General features: G+C 36.9%; 2 protein-coding genes across 10 annotated transcripts in view; one reads left to right on the plus strand and one right to left on the minus strand.

The window, feature by feature from the left end:
- On the plus strand, positions 1 to 15,802 carry LOC135156218 (uncharacterized). Of its 6 annotated transcripts, none has more exons than XM_064107932.1 (10): positions 1 to 307; positions 675 to 712; positions 6,243 to 6,463; positions 9,067 to 9,229; positions 9,382 to 9,512; positions 9,909 to 10,099; positions 10,982 to 11,047; positions 13,260 to 13,390; positions 13,919 to 14,127; positions 14,636 to 15,802. In XM_064107932.1, the coding sequence occupies exons 3-10, from the start codon at positions 6,307 to 6,309 to the stop codon at positions 14,761 to 14,763; spliced, it is 1,176 nt and encodes a 391-aa protein (XP_063964002.1). In that variant the 5' UTR covers positions 1 to 307; positions 675 to 712; positions 6,243 to 6,306; the 3' UTR covers positions 14,764 to 15,802. The 6 variants fall into 6 exon arrangements, with proteins under 6 accessions (XP_063964002.1, XP_063964001.1, XP_063964005.1 ...); XM_064107931.1 differs by having other exon boundaries at positions 243 to 307; positions 6,305 to 6,463; positions 14,636 to 15,432; XM_064107935.1 differs by lacking the exon at positions 6,243 to 6,463 and having other exon boundaries at positions 243 to 307; positions 14,636 to 15,432.
- The window catches only part of LOC135156217 (cilia- and flagella-associated protein 58-like), a 15,839-nt gene continuing 6,992 nt past the window's right edge, over positions 15,454 to 24,300 (minus strand). For 3 of the 4 annotated variants that reach the window (XM_064107928.1, XM_064107929.1, XM_064107930.1), the window contains exons 8-18: positions 23,894 to 24,053; positions 23,363 to 23,457; positions 22,668 to 22,847; positions 21,928 to 22,089; positions 21,420 to 21,538; positions 20,504 to 20,672; positions 19,791 to 20,014; positions 18,858 to 19,074; positions 18,348 to 18,467; positions 17,602 to 17,735; positions 15,454 to 16,665 (exon numbers count right to left, since the gene is read on the minus strand). In XM_064107928.1, coding sequence (XP_063963998.1) covers positions 16,542 to 16,665; positions 17,602 to 17,735; positions 18,348 to 18,467; positions 18,858 to 19,074; positions 19,791 to 20,014; positions 20,504 to 20,672; positions 21,420 to 21,538; positions 21,928 to 22,089; positions 22,668 to 22,847; positions 23,363 to 23,457; positions 23,894 to 24,053 — 1,704 coding nt within the window. In that variant the 3' untranslated portion in view covers positions 15,454 to 16,541. The remainder of the gene's footprint in view (positions 16,666 to 17,601; positions 17,736 to 18,347; positions 18,468 to 18,857; positions 19,075 to 19,790; positions 20,015 to 20,503; positions 20,673 to 21,419; positions 21,539 to 21,927; positions 22,090 to 22,667; positions 22,848 to 23,362; positions 23,458 to 23,893; positions 24,054 to 24,300) is intronic. The other variant, XR_010295349.1, reaches the window with a different exon arrangement.

Raw genomic sequence — 24,300 nt, forward strand, 5'->3', positions numbered from 1 at the left:
ATTCCAAGTATTGTAGCTCATTGATTTGAAAACTGGTTGGAATTGATATACGTTGTCACAATAATGTCCAATAAATTTAACTCAATCACATCACAAGGATACTGTGCATGCTGTAGAAAAATAGCGTGCATACCAAGGACATCTCGATACATTAAACCATAGCAAGGTCTATGCTTAAATGGTCCATTATCCGACTCGAATAATCTTTATAAATGCAAGGGTTAATTGCTTTCGTCTATCATCTTTGAAAGTGTTAAAACGGATCAAGATGGTGAATTCAGCTGTTTGAAGATCAAGTTCTACTGAGGTCCGTAATCTTCTTTTATAATTATAATGTGCATTTGATTCATTTCATTGTTAACGAGCTGGAGCTTATCCAGGGGGTGTATGCAGGGGCACGCCCCCCCCCCCCTGTGCATGCAAAGTTGAATACTAACAGTAGGCCTAGGCATTACTCCTATGTGTTTAAGATTGCATGCTCGATCTGTAATGAAATCATAAGTCAGAAAAAATTGGAACCAGTGGGATTCGAACCTGCCATCTACTGCTTTCCGGACAGCGACTTAACCACCAGGCTATTCTGGTTCACGGCTAAATCACGATGAACTGGAATTATATGCCCCCCCCCCTGAAATTCTAAATCCGCCCCTTAATAATTTGTTTGCTCTGTGCAGGATGCAACCTTGTCCAACTTGGAACCAAAGGAATACAGGTTAGTTTAGCCGTTTCCTTAATTTTGGCAAACTAAAATTGTGATTATCATGTAAGTTATATTCCTATCTTAATCACATTCTTGTGGATGATGAGGAGGAGTGTTCTTTGAGAATCGGTAATGATGTTGATTATCATCAGAAGCTTGATTGATGAAGTTTTTTTATTTGAATGATGGTAATGTGATGTCAGTGGATTTTGATACATGTATGTTGATCTGTTTTCTTATTGGTATTGATTGCAAACCGATCAGGAGACACGTACTTGCTCCTGAGACCGGGCTTAATTTCGTAGGGTTGTGGTTGCAATAGGGTTTTATGTCAGGTTTAGCCCCGGCAGGGCCGTAGCTAGAGGGGGGGTATGGGGGGGTGTGACACCCCCCCAACATTCGTGGCAGTCGGCAAAATCATGTACCAGTTGGCAAAATGGAGGATAGGGGAGAAAAATAAAGAAAGAAAGAGAGAGAGAGGGGGAAAAGAGAGAAAGAAAGAAAGAAAGAAAGAAAGAAAGAAAGAAAGAAAGAAAGAAAGAAAGAAAGAAAGAAAGAAAGAAAGAAAGAAAGAAAGAAAGAAAGAAAGAAAGAAAGAAAGAAAGAAAGAAAGAAAGAAAGAAAGAAAGAAAGAAAGAAAGAAAGAAGAAAGAAAAGGAAAGAAAAATAGGGGTACTAACTTCGAAGAAGGTTACGACTTTTAGAGTAAAGACAACCAATTGGCAAATCCAAGTCCATGTAGCCAGGCTTAGAGCCCTACTAGTCAGCAAAATACTAAGTACAAAACAGATGGAGCTATAATAACACACAAAGTAAGCCCCCGGTCCTCCCCCAATATGAACAAGCTTGTTAGTTTGCAAATTATACCACAATTATTGACGATTTAACAAACACATTAGTTTTGTAAAATTAGAGGCAAGACTAGCTACATAAATATTGGGTGGGATGGATTTCCAAGGTTTAAGTTGAATAATCAAAGCCAAAGTATAGTTGGCAAATTATAAAGTGGGCCTATTAAAGTGGCAGAACACTATACGCTCTACCAGTCAGCAAAGTGATGTACAAGTACTGCCCCGTTTCAGATCTAAAAAGAACAGAACACATGACTTAAAAAAACTGGTAACTCTGCAGTTGGCAAATTCATGAAGACAAGTCTACAACTTGTAGACTTGTCTACAAGTTTGCAGTTGGCAAAAAACACAAAAATGTTCTAAGTTATTTTTACTAAACTTTTTTTTTATTTATGGTGTCAGAAGGTGCTTAGGGTGGGGATGGGGGCAGGTTGGGGTTGCATCATTCCTGGTGCTCGCATTGTCTGACTAATGAGATATATAGTCCTGTTGTATTTTAAGCCCATAAAGATTATGCACCAAACTATCTCCTTGCACTTCAAGTTATCATTGTTTTATGTAGTGACATATGCTTTTTTCATGACTATATACTTAAAGTGATTCCCCCTTTTAAGGCCTTAATAAAACATTTCAAGTCTGTGCTTACGTTCGCATTGGTGTGGACCGATATAGATACCGGGCTGCATGGTGTTAAATCAACACCGGCGTTTTTGCAGTGCACGAATTCATAAAGACAGTCCTTAAAATGTCCCTTTTTCTTATCTAATTATAACAAATTTTCAGCTCGCGCTTCGCGCTCGCATCACTTAATTAGTGAAATAGTAAATTCCTACAAACAAGCCATAGAATGCCCCTCTTCAGGTCTGAATTTCAAAAATTGTCAGCTCGCGCTTCTCGCCCGCAATATTTCATTAGTGAAATACGTATCATGTTCATGATTACAATGACCACAAAAAGTGCTTCATGTGCCAGTGTAATTCTAACAAAATCAGCAAACGCTTGGCGCTCGCATTAGATGACTATGATGAGATACGTACGCACTTCATTAATTCCAAAAGATAGTCCTGAAAATGTCCCTTTTTAGGGTTAAGTTATACAAAAAATTTCAGCTCGCGCCTCGCGCTCGCATTGTTTGTTTTGTAAGACAGGTACGTATCATGATTACAAAACTTTGCTTATTATGTCCCTTTTTAGGACTGAATATCAAACATTTTCAGCTCGCGCTTCGCGCTCTCATTATTTGATCACAAAGATACATACCCTTTTAATGGCACAGTCCTTAAAATGTCCCTATCAGGTCAGTATACCTGGCAATTGAGCGCGCTTCGCGCGCCCACTTAATGACTATAAATTGCTGGTGCCCCCCCACCCCCAATACCGTGACCCACGGTACGCCACTGTTAGCAGTAGCACTCTTGAAATTTTAGTTGAGACATCTTGCACAGAAGGTCAATTAAAAATTAACAAATCTTTAATTTTGATATTATTAATGCATATAGGGTATATCATTATACTGCAAGTTAGCAACTACGGCACACTAGCCTTTCTATTTTGATCCAAAATGTTTATTTTTAAAGTGCAAATATCTTTGTATATCTTTGTATAATTTACCTTAAAGTATTCACCAAATGCCACTTATTAAATACTAAAAATTCAAAATCTTTTAGCATGTGATTATTGTAGGGGGGGGGGCACATCCCCCACCAGACTCCCCCTGTGCTCACGTTGGCGCTGTCACGCCAAATTTAGTTGGCAAATTTAGCTGGTACACCCCCCCCAACAAAATGCTTCTGGCTACGGCCCTGGGTTTAGGGTAGGGTATAGTCTTAAACCAAGAAGATTCTATGACTGGAGTTCCAACAGGCAACAAATTTATTCAAGCAGCTGTTCATTTCTAAAGAAACACAAAAGAAAGAACGGCAATAAGGACCTTTTTGATGTCCGCCTTCGAAGCCGCCAGTTTCAGTGAAGAAATCCGAGGGGTGAAATTTTACGAATATTCATTTGTATCAATTTTCCATCTTTCATATTAATAAGCAAACTGAAATTTGAATGCATGACAAAACATCAATAACCAAGCACTATTACGACGAGATATTTGTCCAGATTACATCAATTAACCTTTAATTAGTGAAAAAAGAAAGAATTTGACCTTTACTGAGACCAGATTTTAACACTTTTCCGATCGTTTGCGGAGAATGAAAATTTCAAATGTGGTCGGTGGAATATTGTTATTCATTACTGTATATGCCAGATGAGTGCCCGCACGTGCCTAGTCGAGCAAATTTGAGTCATATTTCAGGACATATTGCATAGTTTATTTTCGCATGCCTCCGAATTATGTACTACACATATAACGAGACCAAGATGCGGCGAAAAAGTAATTATCATCACAAAAGCATATTTCCCTTTATGTATGACCTATAGCTGCGGAGTCATGCGGGAATCATTTGTCAACACAATTGCAGGAGATGTTGAGCAAAGTGCATGCCTGACATACTTTCTGCTGGCGGTTTTTAACCTTGTTCAAAGAGATTTTATTTGCTGTTACTCCATCTCATTTGAAACCTCCTTGCTTAAACCCATGGTTCAAGTTGGTCATTCGATTAGTGTGTGGATTTGAGAGTGGAGCAATAACCAGTTCGGAGTTACCTCATGGGTAATTTTGGTCAAAATAATGACCTTTCATTTCTTTCATTATGATAGGCAGATTTCAAAGTAAGATAATTATTATGTAAGCATGCTTTATATAGCAGGATGCAGAAATTGCAAAGACCAGGTGACCAGAATAGTACACCAATGAATAAGGTATTTGTTACATTTCTATTTCGAACGCATTAGCAAGTTGTTATAACAATGTACCTGGCCAACTGTGCAATACCAGTCTCTAGTGGACGCATTGTTGTTTTTTGTGGATCTAATGAAAATCTAAATTCAAAAGAATATATAAAAATCAAGACACCAAATTTGGTGCTTATCTCAATGAATAATTTATCAAACCACCATGTCACTTTAGTACAAACATGGACCTATGAAGAGATGGACATTCATAGCTAATAACTTCACTAAAATGTGACTGTTATTGTTATTGGGAAAATGTCTGTATATTTTGATATAGAGGCAAATTTGTCATTGATAACCATTTAAAATTCAATTTTCCCAAGTTTCTCCATAATTTTCCAGAAATACGTGGCACATAACGTGTAGGTATAGATCGTGTATCTTTCAATGTTAATGAGGTCCTTACGTGCGCCCGGATCGAATCATATTTTATATCACAGAAATCGTCTGCTTCTCAAAATTGCTGCTCCAAATATGAAGTATGTCGATTGAAAGGCACATGCTGAAACAGGGTATCAGCCAACAAAACTAAGACCGGGGAAATTGATCCGTCCTTAAAGCCCCTTTCACAATTGGTGGTGCGACTGCTTACAACCGTCGCGATTGTGTGCAACATAATATTGTGACCAAAATGATCGCAAGCGATCGCAAGAGCGATTATGAAAGCCCGTCTCACACTGTGCGATTTGATGCGACACGATTTTTCAAGAAAGTTCCAAGAAGTAAAATTTTGCATGATGTCAAAAATACTAAAATCATATTTTTACTTTGCAGCAAGCCCTTTGGTCCGAGTAATGTCCAAATCGGCTTCAAGTCGCAGCCGATGATGACGTCATTACGATTTGGAATTTAATTTTTTTTATTCATTCAGGGAGGCTCGAACTGGACTGAGTTTCGATTTCAGTAGCCCTCTTACTCTGATCCGTAATATTTTATAGGTTGGAATGTTCATATAAAATGTTATCACAATTTCTTTAAAATTCGGATCGCAATGAATCGCATAGTGTGAGCCGGGCTTTGATCAGATACGCCTTGGTAGTCATGGTAATTGCTATTGTCACAACGCCCGTATGTTCTTATTAAGATGCACATAACCAGGTGATGGTGACTATCATTGGATCAAAGAAATGCTCGCGTTAATCGTCCATCTCTTCATATATAGGTCCATATGGTACAAAATCTTCTTCTGATCATGCGCAGAACGGAACTCCGAACTGGCTTATTGTCGCCGGAGCAAATGTCATGAAACCGCTGATCAAGATGTATGTGCCGATTGTGGTCGCAATGGTGCTGGGATGCTTTGTATGGATAATACAGTGGGTGGTATGATTATGATCGTGGAGGAAGGGAGGGTAATCATGTACTGCATGGGGAAGATGTCACTAACAGGCCGATATAGGTGCGTTTCATTTAATTTCTCTGTCAGAATTGCATGATAAACAAATTATATAAAGGATTGTATCACCTCTAGAATGCGAAGTTGGTCTACATGGAGGCATACATAAGGCCGACGCGGGAAATGGGCAGGCATGGAGCGACCCATAATATGATGATGTATCAAGTAGGCCTCGTGAGAAAAAAAATGGAAGGGGGGGGGGGAATGGGAGAAATAAAAAGCACAGTCATATGAATAAATGGTTAGAATCTCTATCGTTAGTAATCCGCAGCAAAATATTATGTCTTATCCACAATGTCCAAACTTCTTCCGATTGTCATATTATGACGTTAAACTGAATGTGGCGGGGTTGCTTGACTTTCGGATTACACACGAGATTTGCTCTACCCACCGTGACTAGCTTAGCTAATGGGGGAGGGGCAGCGTATTTCAATAACTTTTTTTTGCTTGTCAGAAAATAGTTTCCCCCCTGACGATCGAGTTTTCCGGCCGGGTACAATACTGACTTCTCCTCAGTCATGAACGATAGTCGGCAGATCTTGGATGAGACCCGATCAGCAGTAAACCTGTTGGATGCGGCCCAATCTGCAGTAGACCTTCTGACCAGAGTACTCGGAACGGATGAGAGGAATCTTGGCCATGGCTCTCTCACTGAACAACACCGTGTCGTAACTGGTATATTCCGTGTTTTTCGTAGCGTACGATACTGTTCAGATTTCAATATCACCGTTACTTTAACCACACCCCCCCCCCCAAAAAAAAAAAAAAATGTTTTTTTTTTTTATAACAATGAATTAACCAAATAAGAAATGTTATGACCGTTCCATATAGTTATACAGTTATAAACGACTTTAAGAACGAATGGTGATCCTTTTTCAAGCGCTAAATCGTTAACAATGCACATTAATTTTATGTTGGTGTATATTATTAAAGGTCAAGTCCACCTCAGAAAAATGTTGATTTGAATCAATAGAGAAAAATCAGACAAGCACAATGTTGAAAATTTCATCAAAATCGGATGTAAAATAAGAAAGTTATGACATTTCAAAGTTTCGCTTATTTTTAACAAAATAGTTATATGAACGAGCCAGTTACATCCAAATGAGAGAGTCGATGATGTCACTCACTCACTATTTCTTTTGTTTTTTATTGTTTGAATTATACAATTTCATCAATTTTTACGAATTTGACAATAAGGGCCTCCTTGCCTGAAGCACAAAATGCTAAAATAATGGAATTCCACGTGTTCAGGGAGGAATGAAACTTCATTTCATATGACAATGACGAGAAAATGAAAAAAATCATATTTCATATAATAAAATACAAAAGAAATAGTGAGTGAGTGATGTCATCGGTTCCTCATTTGCATACCGACCGATATGTGCACATAACTGTTTTGTGAAATGAAGCAAAACTTTAAAATGTCATAACTTTCTTATTTTACATCCGATTTTGATGAAATTTTCAGTGTTATGCTTGTTGAATTTTTCTCTTTTTATTCAAATCAAGTTTTTTGTTGGGGTGGACTTGTCCTTTAAGGATCACCAGTCGTAGCTCATAACTTACAATCAGCTTTATGAAAGAAAACCCCTTCCAGTGGTTCGTTTCAGGACAAGTCCACCCCACCAAAAAGTTGATTTGAATAAAAGGAGAAAAATCCAACAAGCAAAACACTGAAAATTTCATCAAAATCGGATGTAAAATAAGAAAGTTATGACATTTTAAACTTTTGCTTAATTTCACAAAAACAGTTATATACACATCCTGGACGGTATGCAAATTGGCAGACTGATGACGTCACCCACTCACTATTTCTTTTGTATTTTATTATATGAAATATGAAAAATTCTAATTTTCTCCCCATTGTCATGTGAAACAAAGTTTTATTACTCCCTGAACATGTGGAATTACCATTATTTTAACAGTTTATGGTTAAGTCAAGTTGGTCCTTATTGTCAAATCTGTAAAAATTGAAATATTGTATAATTCAAACAATAAAAAACAAAAGAAATAGTGAGTGATGGACATCATCGACTCTCTCATTTGCATATCGCTGAGTTGTGCGTTTAACTGTTTTGTGAAAAATAAGCGAAACTTAAAAACGTCATAACTTTCTTATTTTACATCCGATTTTGATGAAATTTGCAGCGTTATGTTTGTTTTCTGGGGTGGACTTGGCCTTTAAGAATGACAACTGTTGTACTTTTACTACTATGGTTACCAATGTAATTTCCACAATGGCAAAGTTACAACAGTCAATAATTGTAACTCTTTATGAAACGGGCCCCTGAGGTTCAAAATATTTTGAACAATATAATGGGAAGATTGTGAATTATGGATAAATCCGCAATACATCGTGAATTGACAAACAGAAAGACAATTCTCCCACTTTGATCATTTTGATATTTTGGTAGCAGATCAATCGGCAACATCTATAGATTATGAAGGGACTCTTATATTACTCGATTCATTTTAATTTTGCCTCAAAAATGAAATAAATAATGCATGATACAAAATAACATAACTAGCTTAAACAGTGTGAAATGTCTGACATTCTAAAACGGAGCAAATTAAAAATACCAGAACCCCCCCCCCCCCGCAAATACAGTTCTAGATATATTATCATCATACTCATAACTGGGGTACCTTCTGAAAATAAAACGGTGAAATTTTCAAGACATGGTGGATGAGATTATTTTGGAAACGCATGGGTTGCTTAAATTTCCAATGTATGCATGGCAGAGCCTATAAACATGACGAAGTAGGTAAGTGTCCAAGAGAATTAAAAAATAATAATAATGAGTACTGCATAGTTGGTGGTATATTGGTATTTCTATCACCCATCTACAGTGGTGCTAAAATTCAGTGAACCCCAACATAAAATGAACGTATTCAATGTTTTTAAGTTCTGCCATGTTTTAGATATTCAATTGTAAAGTCAGGTGATATAAAATTACATGAACTGTTTCTCTGGGTTCGCTGAACACTCAGCATGAAGGGGTCCATTTTGTGGTGAGGTTCACTAACTTTTGAGCACAACCGTATCTTTCTATCTATCTACCTACCTACCTATCTACCTACCTGTCTACCTATCTATCTCAACCTATCTAGCTAGCTAGCTAACAATCAATCAAACTATCCATCCATCCATCATCCTATCTTCATTTTGTCTTAATATATCTCCGTAATTCTCCCCCCCCCCCTCCTCCCTCTCTCTCTCTCTCTCTCTCTTGATGTCTCCCCTTCCTCCATTTATCGCTCCACCCCTCATCATCAAGATGGAGAGATTCTAAGGAATCCATCCAGAGGTAGATCTGAAGACTGGAAGCCACATCTATCAGATGGTCGGCGTTCATTGAGGGGATCGTCAGCATTCCAAGTCAACGATGATTCCAATTTCTATCCCAAGAGTTCAACTTCTTCAAGTATAGGACTACCGAGGTACCTGAGTGAAATCAAAAACACTTTTTACTTTATTTTTTTTTTATCATTGTTTTTAACATTTATAAATATGAATGATTATGGTTCTTATTTTTTCAAGAAAAAGAATGTCATCAGTGGTAACAACCGAAATGACTTGATATTTATTTCAGAGCGAAATCGGTTACCATAGCAACCGATGAGAGAGAGAAGACTGGGGTTGTCACCAATTCACCGAAAAGGAACGAGTTCCAATACAGGCCTAGATTCCATCAGACAGTCAGCCCAAAGATCCCATCACAAGGTAATAAGTTGGTTGGTTTAAGTTTGTGTACCGGTTAGGGGGAGGGGGGGGGGCATTTCGTCAGCCTCCCTGCCTCATGTGGAAGAGGTAATAGCTCCCTGGTTTATAACATTAAACAAATGAATTTAATTATCTAAATGTATACCAGCCATCATCAACCATGACTATGAATAATTGAAAGCGCTTCTCTTCACAAAGACTGACAACTCTCGCGTTTCCCTGATCATAGATATTTACAACCACCACCCCTCCCCCACCTCCAATGAAACAAAATGCCTTAAAATTTACATGGATGAGCTTGCTAAACCGTTGAGATTACTCGAGTTTGGAGGAGTCCTAAATGTTGTGATCATGTCAACCAACCAAGTTTATTTTGTTTGTGTGTGTCATGATTAGTTGCTAAGGTAACGCCTCAGCAGCTGACTGCGTCTGCATCTGAGGAGCGTGACGTCACCATGGACTATTCCAGTCGAGGGAGTGGTGGCGGCGGTCCTGAAAGCTTAGCTGAGGAATGGGATCGCGGCTTTAATGAATTTATTATCGAGCAGGCCCAAGCTAGCAGTATACTCGTAATGGAAAATGCAAAGGTATAATACAGATGGAAAAGGGGCAACCACAGCTTTTTATTTTAAGTCTTGTGGATAGTGTTGAGAATTACCCCCAACATTAACAGTTTAGACACTAACCATTATCGAATGATTAATTAGGCCCTATCGTATGATGTATATCAATAATAATAAGGATAATAATGGTTATTCATAAGTGCTATACACAAACGTATCACAGCGCATACAATATAATTGTCAAACATAGACTATAGAAATAAATATTAAGCAACAGAAACATATAAAAAAAATTGTGTACATTAAAATTGAATCACCTATTTGTATCCAGCTGTGCCAGGTGAGGCATGGTGGCCTCTTGCTTGCTGCTCCGTTCACGAACAATTTAAGGGACAAGCCCGGTCAGCACATCATTCACAAAAGCTCTAGCATAGCACTTGAGGCCACCAGGTCCAAGCAGTGGGGAGGGTGGGGGTAATATTAGTGCATAATTTTATTTACATATTGTAAAATTAAATAATAAAACTATGGAATTGTAAACAATTTTTAAAAATAAAAGGATATCCATAAGGGCACTACGGTGACATGACATTTACCAAGACGTTTGCTCCGGCTACAATTGCTCCGGGCTTTATTTTGTCTATTTGTAATAGGGTTTTTTGTTAGGTTTAGGCTAGGGTATAGTGTTAAATCCAGGGTTGAAGTTGGTCATTCCATTAATGAGTAGAATTTGCAGCGGAGCAACTGTCGCCGGAGAAAATGTGTTTTCGAATTAAAAAAAAGAGCAACTGAATTTATAGTTTTGCAGAATGATTTTTAAACATGTTTCTAAATATTATACCTAAAGATCATGTTTTTCATTCAAAATAATATTCTTCTTTTCTCGATCTCTCATCCTGACCGAAGTTGCGAGAAGAACTGAATGAAGCCAAGGCCGAAGTAACCTCACTGACTAAGGAACTCTCCAAGAAGGTGAGTGAAAATTTGAAAATAAGTTTGTTCATAATCCATTTACAAATTTGATAATTTGATTTATTATACTGTGTGAGTAAAAAAAAAACAACTTGGTACCTCGCAAATCCCAAATTAAAGGGACAAATAATACATGAGCACATTATAGCCGGAAAGAGTATCTTCTCCCAAATAATTTGATAACATCATTTTTATGTAGTATCTCTTCACGTTTGGATAATTAGAAGGTATTCTTTGCAGAGATGTAAATTTCGACTTTCGCCAAACTAAGGCACGACTGCAATTAAAGGACAAGTCCACCCCAACAAAAAGTTAATTTGAATAAAAAGAGAAAAATCCAACAAGCATAACACTGAAAATTTCATCAAAAATGTAAAATAAGAAAGTAATGACATTTTAAAGTTTTGCTTAATTTCACAAAACATTTATATGCACATCCTGGTGAGTATGCAAATAAGGAGACTGATTACGTCATCCACTCACTATTTCTTTTGTATTTTATGATATGAAATATGAAATATTCAATTTTTCTCCTCATTGTCAAGTGAAAGGACGATTAATTCCTCCCTGAACATGTGGAATTAGCATTGTTTAATACTATGTGATTGTCAAATCTATAAAGAAATAAATATTGTATAATTCAAACAATAAAAAAAGAAATAGTGAGTGAGAGACATCATCGACTGTCTCATTTGAGTTGTGCATATCACTGTTTTGTGAAAAATAAGCAAAACTTTAACATGTCATAACTTTCTTTTCCGATTTTGATGAAATTTATAGCGTTTTGCTAGTTTGATTTTTCTCTTTTTATTAAAAATCAACATTTTTCTGGGGTGGACTTGACTTTTAATCAATCCATGCAGGACTCCGTAATACAAAGATTACCGATCAATCGCTAAATGAACTGACCAATCAATTTCAATGTTACACGCGCATTTGGTTTAAAATATTGACAAAGGGCCGAATCAGTGCTGTTATTTTATAAATTATTTGCAATTCATCGCAAACCTTGGTGTTACATAGCCCATATCGATGATGTCATAATTCTACAAGGGGGGGGGGGATTAAAATCCATTGCAAGACATCATTATTCAAGCGTTATACCACATAAATATGTTATCAAATGTTTGGAGAGAAGATACTATTTCAAGCCATATTATTACGTATAGATATTTTCCTTACAATGCCAATGGGGATTTGTGAGGTGTCAAGTTTTTTTTTTTTTTGCTCACTCTCAAACTGAAAGTAACAGATAAACAGAAACAAAAAAGTGAGAAACAGATCAGGCCATTAGGGTAGGGGTGACCTTTTGCATGTTTTTGAGTGATGAGTTTTAAGTTTGCGTTTGTTACATCACTTTTTAAGAAATTAAAATGTATCTGTTTGAAGGGGAAAAAAGATAAGCTGGAATAAGGGCACGACAAGGGGGAGCGAGGAGTGAAACAGACTTAGAAGAAAATAAGACATCAATGTTGAAGTCTAATGAAATAATTGAATACAGAATTGCATATAACCCTTATAATTTATTGCATTTGATAGTGGGCATTGGCATGGAAAATAAATGCTTAGGATTAGCGATTTCGAAGTACTTAACGGTCTTCTTAGCTGATGTATTTCTTGATTATTTGTACTTTGTAAATTTTATGCATAATGAGTAATGTTATTGTGTGTTATATATTGTACGTGGATGAAATGAACAAACTATGACAAAATGAAATCAAGTAGGGATATCATATCAATAAAAGATATTCAAGAGATTGTTAGAAGAACATTTTAATCTTGCAACTCAGTGGCATAATGAACAAAAAAATTAGAGGGCGCTAGATACGGCGTCTCGCATAAAATTTATAAGAAGTTACGAGTGAAGCGAGCGAGCAAAAAATCGATATTTTTATTACAAAAATCAAAATTTGTGATAGACTTGATCAAAGTTTTCAGACCTTAGTTCTTTCCCTTTCTTTCCTTTTCTTTTTTTTTCTTGTTCGTGAAAACTTGGGGGGCAAGAGCCCCCCCCCCCCCCCCCATTGCAACTCTTATAATTCTGTCACGTTTCCAGGGGGTTGCCAGATAACCCCTGTCTTAGTACATCACTCGCAGACATTGGGAACTCGATTGAAACTTTTTTTATCAAAATTAGTTGAACTATTCATGTAACAATGCTGGAGAAAATACTAATCTTATTCTTTTTGGTGTGTGTGCGTTTATTGGTTAGTCGGAGGTAGATAAGAAGGAAAGCGAGGTACAGACTATCATCTGTGGTCATGTCATCGGTGATCATTTATATCTCAACCACGAGTTCAACGGCCAACTCGCATCAGATGATGAGGACGACACAGATTTCATGTAAGCTTTTACCTTTCATCTTCTACTTCTTCTCCTCCTTGTTCTTCTTTTTCTTATATTTTGTTTTCTTCTAAGTTCTTCTTCTTTTCCTTTTCTTCTTTTCTTTTTCTTCTCATTCTTTCTCTTCTCCTTCTCCCCTTTCTCCGCCTTTTTTTTTTTTTTTACCTGTTTCGTATGTGTGCTTTTTTTGTTGTTCTTCAAGTTGATAAAGCCCAGGAGGTGGAGGGGTGTCTCAAACGCCCATGAGATATGATATGGCTCTAGACGTTAGGCGATTTACTTTATTTCAACGCCTTTTCAAGACTGTGGTTGTTCATCAATCGAAGGAGATATGCAATATTATTTTCTCCCTATTATATCAAACCACATACCCTTCACACAAAAATTATAAAATATTTAATTATAAAAAAAACACGTAGAACAACATACGTTATGATTAAATGCTCTCAATAAGAATGACGTACGTTTGTAGTTTTAAATAACTAACGTTTAATTGTAAGCTCAAGACCCCTCTTTCTGTTTTTAAAGGACCTACAGTACTTCATCCCCGGACCGACATTACGCCTTGCAAGCGTGTACGTCAGACGATCTCGTTGATGGAGCTGGTGGCGCCAACGTGTATTTTTACACCCCTGGTTCACAAATATCAACTCCCGGGAATCGAACATCAACTGTGTCGTCATCAGGAGGGGGTCTTATCAGGAGGAAACTAGAACTACCAAAGTCACTCAAGAAAGGTGAAGTATTCAGGAGCACTTAACTCATGTTCGATCTTAATTGGAACGTTTTTGAATTACACTGTATTGTGTATTCAGGGGTGTCGGGGCTACAAGACGGCCTAGAAATGACCCAAAAAAAATTTCTGAATTACTAGTACGTTACAGAAGTAATATAGACTTTCATGACCTACAACTTTCTTTTTTACACTCTTATTTTTTTCTTCCTTTTTTTTCTTCTTCACATTGAAAATTCGTAGGGGGCACCGTCTCCCATTTACCCCCTCCCCACCCGTTCTGCGGTCCGTCTCTTTCTATCTCTCTCTCTCTAATGTTCTGTCTGCATCTCCCTTACCCTCCCATTCACCCCTCTCTTGTTTGCATCTTTATCATGAGTGAGTGAATGAATGCATGGATGAATGAGAAAATGAATAAGTGAACAAAAGAACCGAGTGAATAAATAAATGAATGGATAAATAAATACATCCTCATTTCATCTCTATTTCTCTCTGCTCTTCTCTGTCCATAGGAGGAGGTAACCTAGGTACCATCAGCTACGAGCTGTTAACATCTCAGGATAGTTCTACCGGTTCTCAGGGATGTTGTCCCTTTGCCTGCTTTGGTCATCTCGGCGGAAGGAAGCACCCACAAAAATAAATCATCTTTGACCTAACCGTTTTCACCCATTGTGAATCCTTTAAATGAATGCATTCTAAATAGAAATCCGAACAGAATTAAAAGATGTATGAGTTTTGTGTATGTAATATATGTTTTCGGGTGTTTTTTTTTTTTTGGGGGGGGGTACAAGTCAATCAAAAGCACTGAAACAGAAAGTCTTCATTCAAACCTGGTTGAGATGTATGGTTCATAAAATATGCCAAACTTTGTTTCTTAATGACTTTAAAAAATGGCTAAAGGCAATTAAAAAGAATTGTAATTGATTAGTTGTTACCTTGAAAAAATCAGAAAGTTTAAAAAAAAAATTTTAATAGTATTTTGATAATTTCTGATTGTGATTTCAATAACCTTTTGCATTTTCTAAAAAAGGCAATACAAGTAGCAGACATGGCAAGGAAGATGACAGTAATTTGTTTTCCGATGTGTTAATCATGCTCATCAAAGTTTAGTTGTTCAGTACATTTTTTGTATTGGTTTGCCAATAATTGATTTTTCCAAAATGGATATGGACAAAATGTGTTTGTTATTTCTATGAATTGCTGCAGGTTGCATATGTGCTTGAAAATTCACATCAATATGGATATCATACTGCATAAATTGTAATACAACACTAAAATGAATTATGAATTAAAAGATATTCAAACAAAATATAACACATGTCTAATCGAGTTCATATTTTGAACGAAACTTTCATTTTAATTTGATGATAGATATATCAAGGTTTTCAATTTGCATACAACAAAGATATGGACGGCTTGCAGTGACTTGCTTAGTTTACAGAAATGTGAAATTATATAATAATGATATTCCACTTTTATATAGTGCTTGATACATTGGAATGTTTCTAAATGCTGAAATATCAATATAAATGACAAAAAAGTAACCCCCCCCCCATGACACTAGTGACTTTTGAAGTATCAATTTTGCTTTAGTGTGTTCTCACTCATGCATGACTTGACAGATCAACATCATCACAAAGCTTAGTCAATAAGTCGTCGTGTTAGTGCGGGAACGCCCCTGCATGCACGCAAAAACGCCCTTAGTTGTGTGGCGTTTCTGCACCGGTGAGGTGCGTGGAAGTGTGGTGCATAGGGCGTTCCTGCAACGACACGACGAAGTGTAGGAAGACCCCTGCCAAATTATTTTGCTAAAACCAATTTTGTTGAAAAGTTATGGTATTCAGATAAGGGGAATTACTTATTGTGTTTATAAAGGTGAGAGAAATCTTTCACAATATAAGAATATGGAACTGAACATAGAAGTGATTAGTTCATATACAGTAAATACAAAAAAAAGAGAGCAAAACAATGACAGTGATGGTAGATGTAACTGAATAATCAATCCAGAAGAATGACAAAGGCAAAAAGCACAATTTGGGTTACCAGTAAATAATACTGGCTTATATTATTGAAGATATTCATGGTCGCGTTATTGTTGCAACTACCAGAAAGTGATCCTATCGAGATTCATGCATGCTATTGAATACAATCCTTTGGAAATTAAAGAATGATGCTTCAAGGCTGATCACCATTATCTTATTCTGTAAGTTACAAATTTCAATACACGTTCCCTTCAATTTCTTTACTTACCCCCCCCCCCCCCCATATATTTATCATTATGGTACACTGAATAATAGCAAAGTGTCAATACCAAGCAATATAAGGCAGTCACAGGTTAGAACATATAAAATGGTTTGGTAAGTAGAATATTCATAAGAGATATATAATATGATTGGATTTAGTATGAGAGCAAGGTCTTCAGCTGGCGCCTACTTTCCCAGTCTGCTTTAAATTGAAGCCCCCTCCTGTGAACCTCGGACCGTCTGTTCTCTGTGGTTGGATAGGGGGCGCTCCGGCTTGTGCTAAAGCTCTGTCCCTCTCTCTGCAAAGAAAACAGATAATGGTATATAAACATGGTTTTTATCATTCATGCAACAACAATTTGAAAGCCCAAGACATATTTCTTCAATCAACAGATGTGCAGATGAATGTAACGTTATCAGCTTCATAATTTTGAAATTACATATATCTACTATCCACAATATAAAGGTCAAGTCCACCCTAGATAAAAAGTTGATTTGAAGAAAAAGAGGAAAATCAACGAAGCATGACACTGAAAATTTCATCAAAATTGGATGTCAAATAAGAAAGTTATGACATTTTACATTATTGTTTATTTTTCACAAAACAGTTATATGCACATCTTGATATGCAAATGAGAGTCAATGCCCTCACTATTTCTTTTGTATATTATTTGTTTTGAATCATACAGTATTTCAATTTTTACAGATTTGACAATAAGGACCCTCTTGTTAGAATCACAAAAATTACTTGAAATTAAGCAAAAATTTTAAATGTCAAAACTTTCTAATTAAATCAAATTTTGATGAAATTTTCAGTGTTATGCTTGTCCTTTAAGGGAGATGATGGGGAAATAGTTTTGCATTATTCAACCAGCAGGATATGCTCTGGGCATCCTGTTATACTTACAAGTCATTGGTGAAGTCATGTGTAGCATTATGCCTATCTTTCAGAAACAAATTTTGATACAAATGATTCTTGCCCCCCCCCCTCATTACAGGACATTCCCATAGAAATATATGAGTGATGAACATTCTGCTCAGGCTCGGAATTACTCAAACTATATCATATTCATTTGCCTGTGATACATCTGTTACAATTGTTATCCAAGAATTTTTTTTTTCATGTTAATCTGTACTCCTTCAAAGTTCACTCTGGATACCTGCTTAAGGATTCGGTAGCATGGAATGGGTTAAGTAATTATCATAAGGGGGTAATACTTGAAAGTGAATGATACCTTGCTTGCTGTTCCTTTCGTTTCTGGGCATAGTATTTCTTCTTAGCATCTTGTAGTTCCTTGGCTAGTCTCTCTATCTCATACTTGTATTCCTGTACCTGGGATTCATACATGTTCAGCTCGGAGGCCATTCCCTGCGAAAAGAAATATGGTTTTAACAAGTGAAATTATTTGACATACCTCAAAATTTATGTGAAATACTAATATTCAGAGTTCCATGAAGGCTGTTGTATTCATATGCTTTATTTATGTGCAATAACAGTATTTCAGAGTTCAATTAAACCTGTAATTGTTCATTTATTTATTCATGCATAATAATGACATGGTAAATTTAGAGTTCCATGAAATCTATTACATTTATCATTTTATTCATTCATTGAATCAAAGATTTTGGGGCAAAAATAGTTTACAACATTGCACCCCCCCCCCCCCCAAGAACAACAGTCAAATCTGCACCTGATTTTGAAGAAACGTTTCTAATCCTAAATCAATTAAATCCATGCTGTAAAAAGATAACGTAATGGAAGAATGAACGGCACAGCTAAGAAAAAAAAACAGATTTAAGGCAAGACACTCTAGTTAACAGAGATGGTCATGCTGCATGGATTCTAGTTTATGTCACAATCACATTGACAAAACTGACGCCGGACAGACCAAAGTTATGGATTTATTTCCAACGGAATACCATTGGTCGGTATGGAGTCTATTTTGTTGGTATAGTTCTACAAGAATGTAAATTAGTTTACCTTGAGCTGTTTAGTTTTGTCTTTGAGTGTTTGTTGATAGATCTGGAGCTGCTCAGCCACCTCTGGTCCTGGTTGACGGGCCAGGATGTGCTTCAGCTCCACATATAACTTCTCCTTTTCCTGTAAATACAAGCATCATAGTCAGGGTTTATATGTATCACCATACATTCAATTTCATATCAGTGGCTTTCATTCATACACTCAAAGACAGTAGGTTACACTGTGATTTGGCACCAATTAGTATAAATTAAAGTATATACCAGGCAAATTGGGAAATTCTATAATAAAGCAGAATTTTTATCCTCCGAAACATCATCATCAACAACAAAAGCATCATCACCATAATCACTATCGTCATAATCAACATCATCACTATCATCAGCATCATCATCACCAACTCCATTTTCATTATACCCATCAACACCATCATCAACATCACCACCACCATCATCACAATCATCACCACCATCATCACAACCACCATCATCACCATTATTATTAAATATTTACCTGAATAAGAAGCTCTTTCTCCACCACCTCTTCCGTCTTTTGGATGAGTCTCTTCTGTAAAGTCTGTATCTTCTGAATCATCTCATAGGTGCTAGGATCAGAACCCTCCAGCTTTCTCCAGCGATGGATGTTCATTGGGTTCTCCAGTTCCTCTTCCAAGGCCTTACAGCGGGTACGCTCCCTCAGCAGCTCACGCTGGAGGTGGTACACTTCACGTCTGGAGACAAAAATGCACGACAAATACAGTCAAAATAACTGGGTTCTATTCAAAAGTGTGAAGTAAGAATATACAGAATTTGAAAGGTTCAGAAGCCACAGTTAACACCCTGAATGTACCCAGACAGAATAATCCTGACTGTGACTTTAATATTTAACAAATAGAATTTGCCATAGCACCCACTGTTAAGGATTTCTTCACAAGAAGACCTCTTTTCTATAATTTTTACACTAAACATGGAATCATAAAATCAAAATTAATATTAAGAAAAAGTTGTAATTTTCAACTGAAAACTGTACATTTTCCTTGAGGTTTAAGATGCCACAATGGAATTTTCTAGCTAATTCCTTATTTCACTTCCTTTAACTAAGATCAGTTCCTGTGGTATATTTAAGTAGAGGTCAGAATGAGAATCAGAAGCCTATAAAGATAAAGGGCTTAACATAACAATTATAGCAAAGCTCATAATCGCACCAAATGGCAGAATGGCTGACCAATAAGTAACATCAAGCAAATTTCTCAAGTCAGATTGAAGAATTACACAAATCCTCTGGGCCACCTAACATAATGCTAGGCTATCGTTCATAGGATTGATTTCTATGATTGATCATGCATAATAATTAATGCAATCAAATGCAAATCAAATCGGCCCCATGATCAATTGTTAAGCTTTATGTTGAAGGGCCCTGATAACTAACTGCTGGCAGGCACCATACCTGAGGTCGTCTACATTAGCCACGTTCTTGTTGAGGATGTTCTTCTCCCTGCGGAGCTTCTTGATCTCCAGCTTGAGGAGTCTGATGTCCTCCAGACGCTGACGGTACTGGAGCTCTCCCTTGCCGAGTGTGGAGTGCTGGATCTTGATCTTTTCATAAAGCAGGGCCAGCTCGTCGTTACGTCGCACTAACTGGGTACCAAGGATGTCACGCTCGCTGATAACCTGATGACCAAAGAGAATGTTGATATCATTGATAAGAGGATACACTAAAAGAGTTTATAATCACTGGCAAGGACTTGCTCTAGCTCAAGTTTATGAGAGTACTTTTCAATTATTTGTCAACAAGAAATGCTATATCATCAAACACAAAGAACTAATTAAATCATGTGATCAAAGCACTAGTTTTATGACTGGTAATAAAGGTCACTTATAACTTGGCCATTAATGACTCATAATCATTGGTATGTCAAGATCTTGTAACTCCATTTTGGGGGAAATCTGTTTAAATGACTTAATCTATCAAGTGATGTCTTGTCTAGGTACAATCACTCTTATGAAAAATAAAGCAACAAGGCAATGTCGAAGAAAAAGACTGCCCCTTTGGATATTGGTGGAATTTGAGAAACAAGGTTTTTTTGGCCGAGGAGCAGTATTATCCTCGTAGTTGATGAACAAATAATTATTTCCAGAGATGCTACCAAGGTTCTTTACCTGATCCAATTCTTTCTTCTGTCTGAGTCTCTCAGCATCCGCCTCAGAGATGATCTTCAGGAGCTTCCTTTCTTCTGCTTCCTGGGCTTCAATGTAAGCCTTGCTCTCTGCAGCCTGCTGCTTCATACGCTGTAATTCTGCTTTCAGCGCTTCCTTCTCCTTCTCAACCCTAGAAAATCATAATCAGTTTGATTATTTGACAGATAACCTCACACCATTATGTCTACTTCTTAGGTAATCATTGTTAAAAGAGTATCTCTATTAAGAAGATGAATGACAACTATGCTAGTTATTTCACCATTAACTAATATATCTATTACCTGATCTATCTAGATATGTTCAATGAATACCCACTCCTCTTCAATATAAAGAATTCAACACAATTTTGTGTCCAGTAAACTTGAGATGCCTATGTCATTAATCTTTTATAAACAGGTACCATAATGGTTACTGGTGAGCAGCAGTGTTTTACATGCACACAACACAAATATGTGGTTGGAGGATTCCAATACTAAGAACAATAATGCAACAAGGTACATCACTGTATCGGAGAATAATCTTAGTTAAACTTTACAGGAATACATGGTCAGGAAAACTGCTTTTTGACAGCCTTTTCTAAAAAAATTAATTCAGATACTAGATTTGATTAGTACAAGTTCCCTTTAGCAAGGATTATGCATAAAACATTCGAAATTAATTGCAAAGATGGACTTAGACACAGCTAGAAGACTAGACTATTACTAACTGTATGTCTACCAGATCAGTAAAGTCTGTTTTTCAGGGGAGCATTTCAAGAAGTTCAGTCAGTGATGTTTTAATTACTATACATTTGTTACAAGCTACTGAAAATCCTTGCATCTGATTAGCCAAGAGCAAATTAGTCAGTCACAAGAAACCCTCCCCAGGTTCTACATACCTTTGATGATCAAGATGTTCCTTGACAAGGGCAGCTTCCTTGGCTGTGATCTCTTCCTTCAGTTGGTCTATCTGATGATTCATAATCTTCAGTTTCCTCTTCATCTCAGTGATCTCATCCTGGATAGGGAGAGGCAAACAAAATGAAATTTTGATGTCGAGTGTCATTCATCCAGTGTAGATTCTAATGGTATTATTTTGATAAACAAGTCTGGTAGAAATTTCATTAGTTGAAAAGTTACCTGTCACCTTATCCCCATTCCTCCATTTTCTTCATTCATCATTGATACATCCTTTTTTTTCTTTCAGTCAAAACATTTCCATTTCCAATCAAGCATTTTCCTATCTACTCCTCTTCAACGTCATTATTTATAAACCTTTCATTATTTACTTTCATTCCTATCATCTTCAATCTCTTTGATTCCCATTCTTCAGCAAACAAAATTACCCTTAAACAGACAATGTAAAACATAAATGAATGTGCATTCATCACTTTGGGAAAACCTTACCTGCGACTCGATGAGGTTCTTGCTGTAGAGGTTACGATCGCTCCTGACAGCCTCGTAGAGGTTCTGTTGCTGCTTCAGCTTGGTCTCTGCTTCAGCAATTTTCTTCTTGTAGTCAAAGATCTGCATCTCTCTCACCTTCACATCCTCCATGTGTTGAAGAACCTGACAGAATAGATGGACGAGATATAGGTTTTGCTCAATGTGGGAACGAAAGTTGGCAACTTTGGTCAAGATGTTTTTTTGCAAATACACAATGTAGACAAGGGAATCTGGAAAAGGGCTGGTTTGTTATCTTTCTGTAAAAGTTACGAGAACTGTTTTGTCTCAGCATTTTGAAGAGCATGCTCTGTTCTTTGTAAGGAACATTAGCAATTTTGTGTTGCATACAACAAAACACCTTAAGAGATATATTCAAATTCTTCAATTCTCAAGGAATACATTAACCGTATCACAAAATTCATATGCTTTTGAGTCAAGTTTTACTCGCAGTGCCTGAAAAAGCCAGAACACATTATAAAGCCCAATATGTGCTGCACAATACAAAACCAGAAGTGAGGAGCAGTCAGTGCCTGATTATCAGACAAAATCCTACAGACTGGCATCTCTAACTTCATCATGTTCATGAAATGGAAGCTCTCAGATGTAAATTAGACACTTTAATAATGCACAATCCCACAACAATTTTCATTTTCTCCCAACTGAGTATGAAAACGGTTCAAAGCCATGCATAGTCCGTTTACCTTTTGAGTGAGGTCACTGGCCTCGTTGATGTAGCGATCGCGCTCCTTCTCCAGCTGGTAGATGATCTTACGCTGCTTCTGTGCTTCTTCCTTGTAGTTGGCAATCTCCTGCTCCAGGTTTTTCTTGGATTGCTCATGCAGTTTGACAAGATTCAGCTGCTTCTGGGTGGCACTGGCAGCCTGTGTGGAGAGGAGGTTGGCATAATGAATATTAGGTACATGATATCATTGTGGGAAAGAGGTTGGCTGTTGCATGCATAATATTGCTTTAAACCACAAATATATAAGGGATTCCATACTTAGCAACCAACAAACCTAATGTGATTAGCTTGATGTTGCACGATACTTATATACGATTAAATACAAATTTCATTTGCTAATTTGCAATCAAATCAATAGCTACTACTCCAAATCAATTCATACCTCCTTTCACAAAAGGCCACCTTACAATCATTTCACTTTACATATCAATTTTTACAAGACTTAAGACCAATTCATGGTCATAAATCAATTTGCTATTTAATGGCAAGCTTCATTCAACACTCCCTTCTACAGCTTTGAACAATCAAGCACAAAAAAAAAATCTGAAAGATCATACACCTTCCATTCAAGGTTTTAAATGGTTTATGGTTTCATCAATTTTGAAAGCCCTGTTTTAATCTCTATCGATAATGCCCCTTGGTGTTCTGACCTACCTTTAGCAAGTTCTTGTTAAGGATGTCTCTCTCACGCACCAAGTCATCAATGGCCTTACGGTCCATCTCAGTCTGCTTCTTGTTAGAATCAATCTCTGCATGCAAATTGGAAAAAAAAAAGTATGAACTAATATGAAAAAAATGATGATACAGAATGATAGCTTAACAAAGTGTGATAAGAGGATCATAAATGAAATTGGACCTTCTTTCACAAAGCTACATGTTGAGCGATACTAGAATGTGACATGTAGATCTGCCAACGAAATATGCGTTTTTAAATTTTTAACAAATTTTTAGGAAATTGGACTCTGAGTACTAGCTGATTAATGTGCTGTATTCCAATGATCGCAATCATACTAGCATGTTTCCTAATCCTATCCTTTAAAGGATGTCCAAAATATGTCCATGCATAGTCAAAGTGCTAAGATCCATTGGTGGTTGCTTATCGTTGTATGTACACCAATATTCTAACACAGTTACAAACAGGAAAATGGAAATAAGGATCATGAGAGTTATTTTTTCCTGACTCACCTCTCTCAAGTGCAACAATCTGAGACTTGAGGGTTTCTTTGGCTTGCTCTGTCTCTGCCTTCTGCTCCTCCACATTACGCAGCTTCCGCTGAATGGTCTCTCTCATCTTGGTCAGACGGGTGGTGTCACCCTTCAGATTCCCTATCTCATCTTCCTTGGCCTGTATGAGTGATGTATGGTGAGAGAGTTATTGCCATGAGAATTGGTACCAGTCTAATCAACCCTGTGACATGAGTTGGCCTAGATGCTCACATCCATATAAGCATTGATTTTATGTTCACATAAATAGTTCACAGTAGGTTCATGAAGACAACACTGATTTTACAGAGGGCGTGAAGACCTAGACTTCATTATGGAAGGCATATAAGAGAGTTTCCATATTTTTCATAGCTTAACACAAAGTTGAA

This window comes from Lytechinus pictus, chromosome 12 (assembly GCF_037042905.1).
Source record: "Lytechinus pictus isolate F3 Inbred chromosome 12, Lp3.0, whole genome shotgun sequence".
NCBI lineage: Eukaryota > Metazoa > Echinodermata > Echinoidea > Temnopleuroida > Toxopneustidae > Lytechinus > Lytechinus pictus.

Excerpts from the sequence above, each read along its gene's own strand:
- LOC135156218 (XM_064107931.1), top strand. The coding sequence starts at position 676 with ATGCAACCTTGTCCAACTTGGAACCAAAGGAATACAG. Across the intron at positions 10,100-10,981 it reads TCGTAATGGAAAATGCAAAG|TTGCGAGAAGAACTGAATGA; the intron begins GTATAATACAGA and ends TCCTGACCGAAG. Across the intron at positions 14,128-14,635 it reads ACCAAAGTCACTCAAGAAAG|GAGGAGGTAACCTAGGTACC; the intron begins GTGAAGTATTCA and ends CTCTGTCCATAG.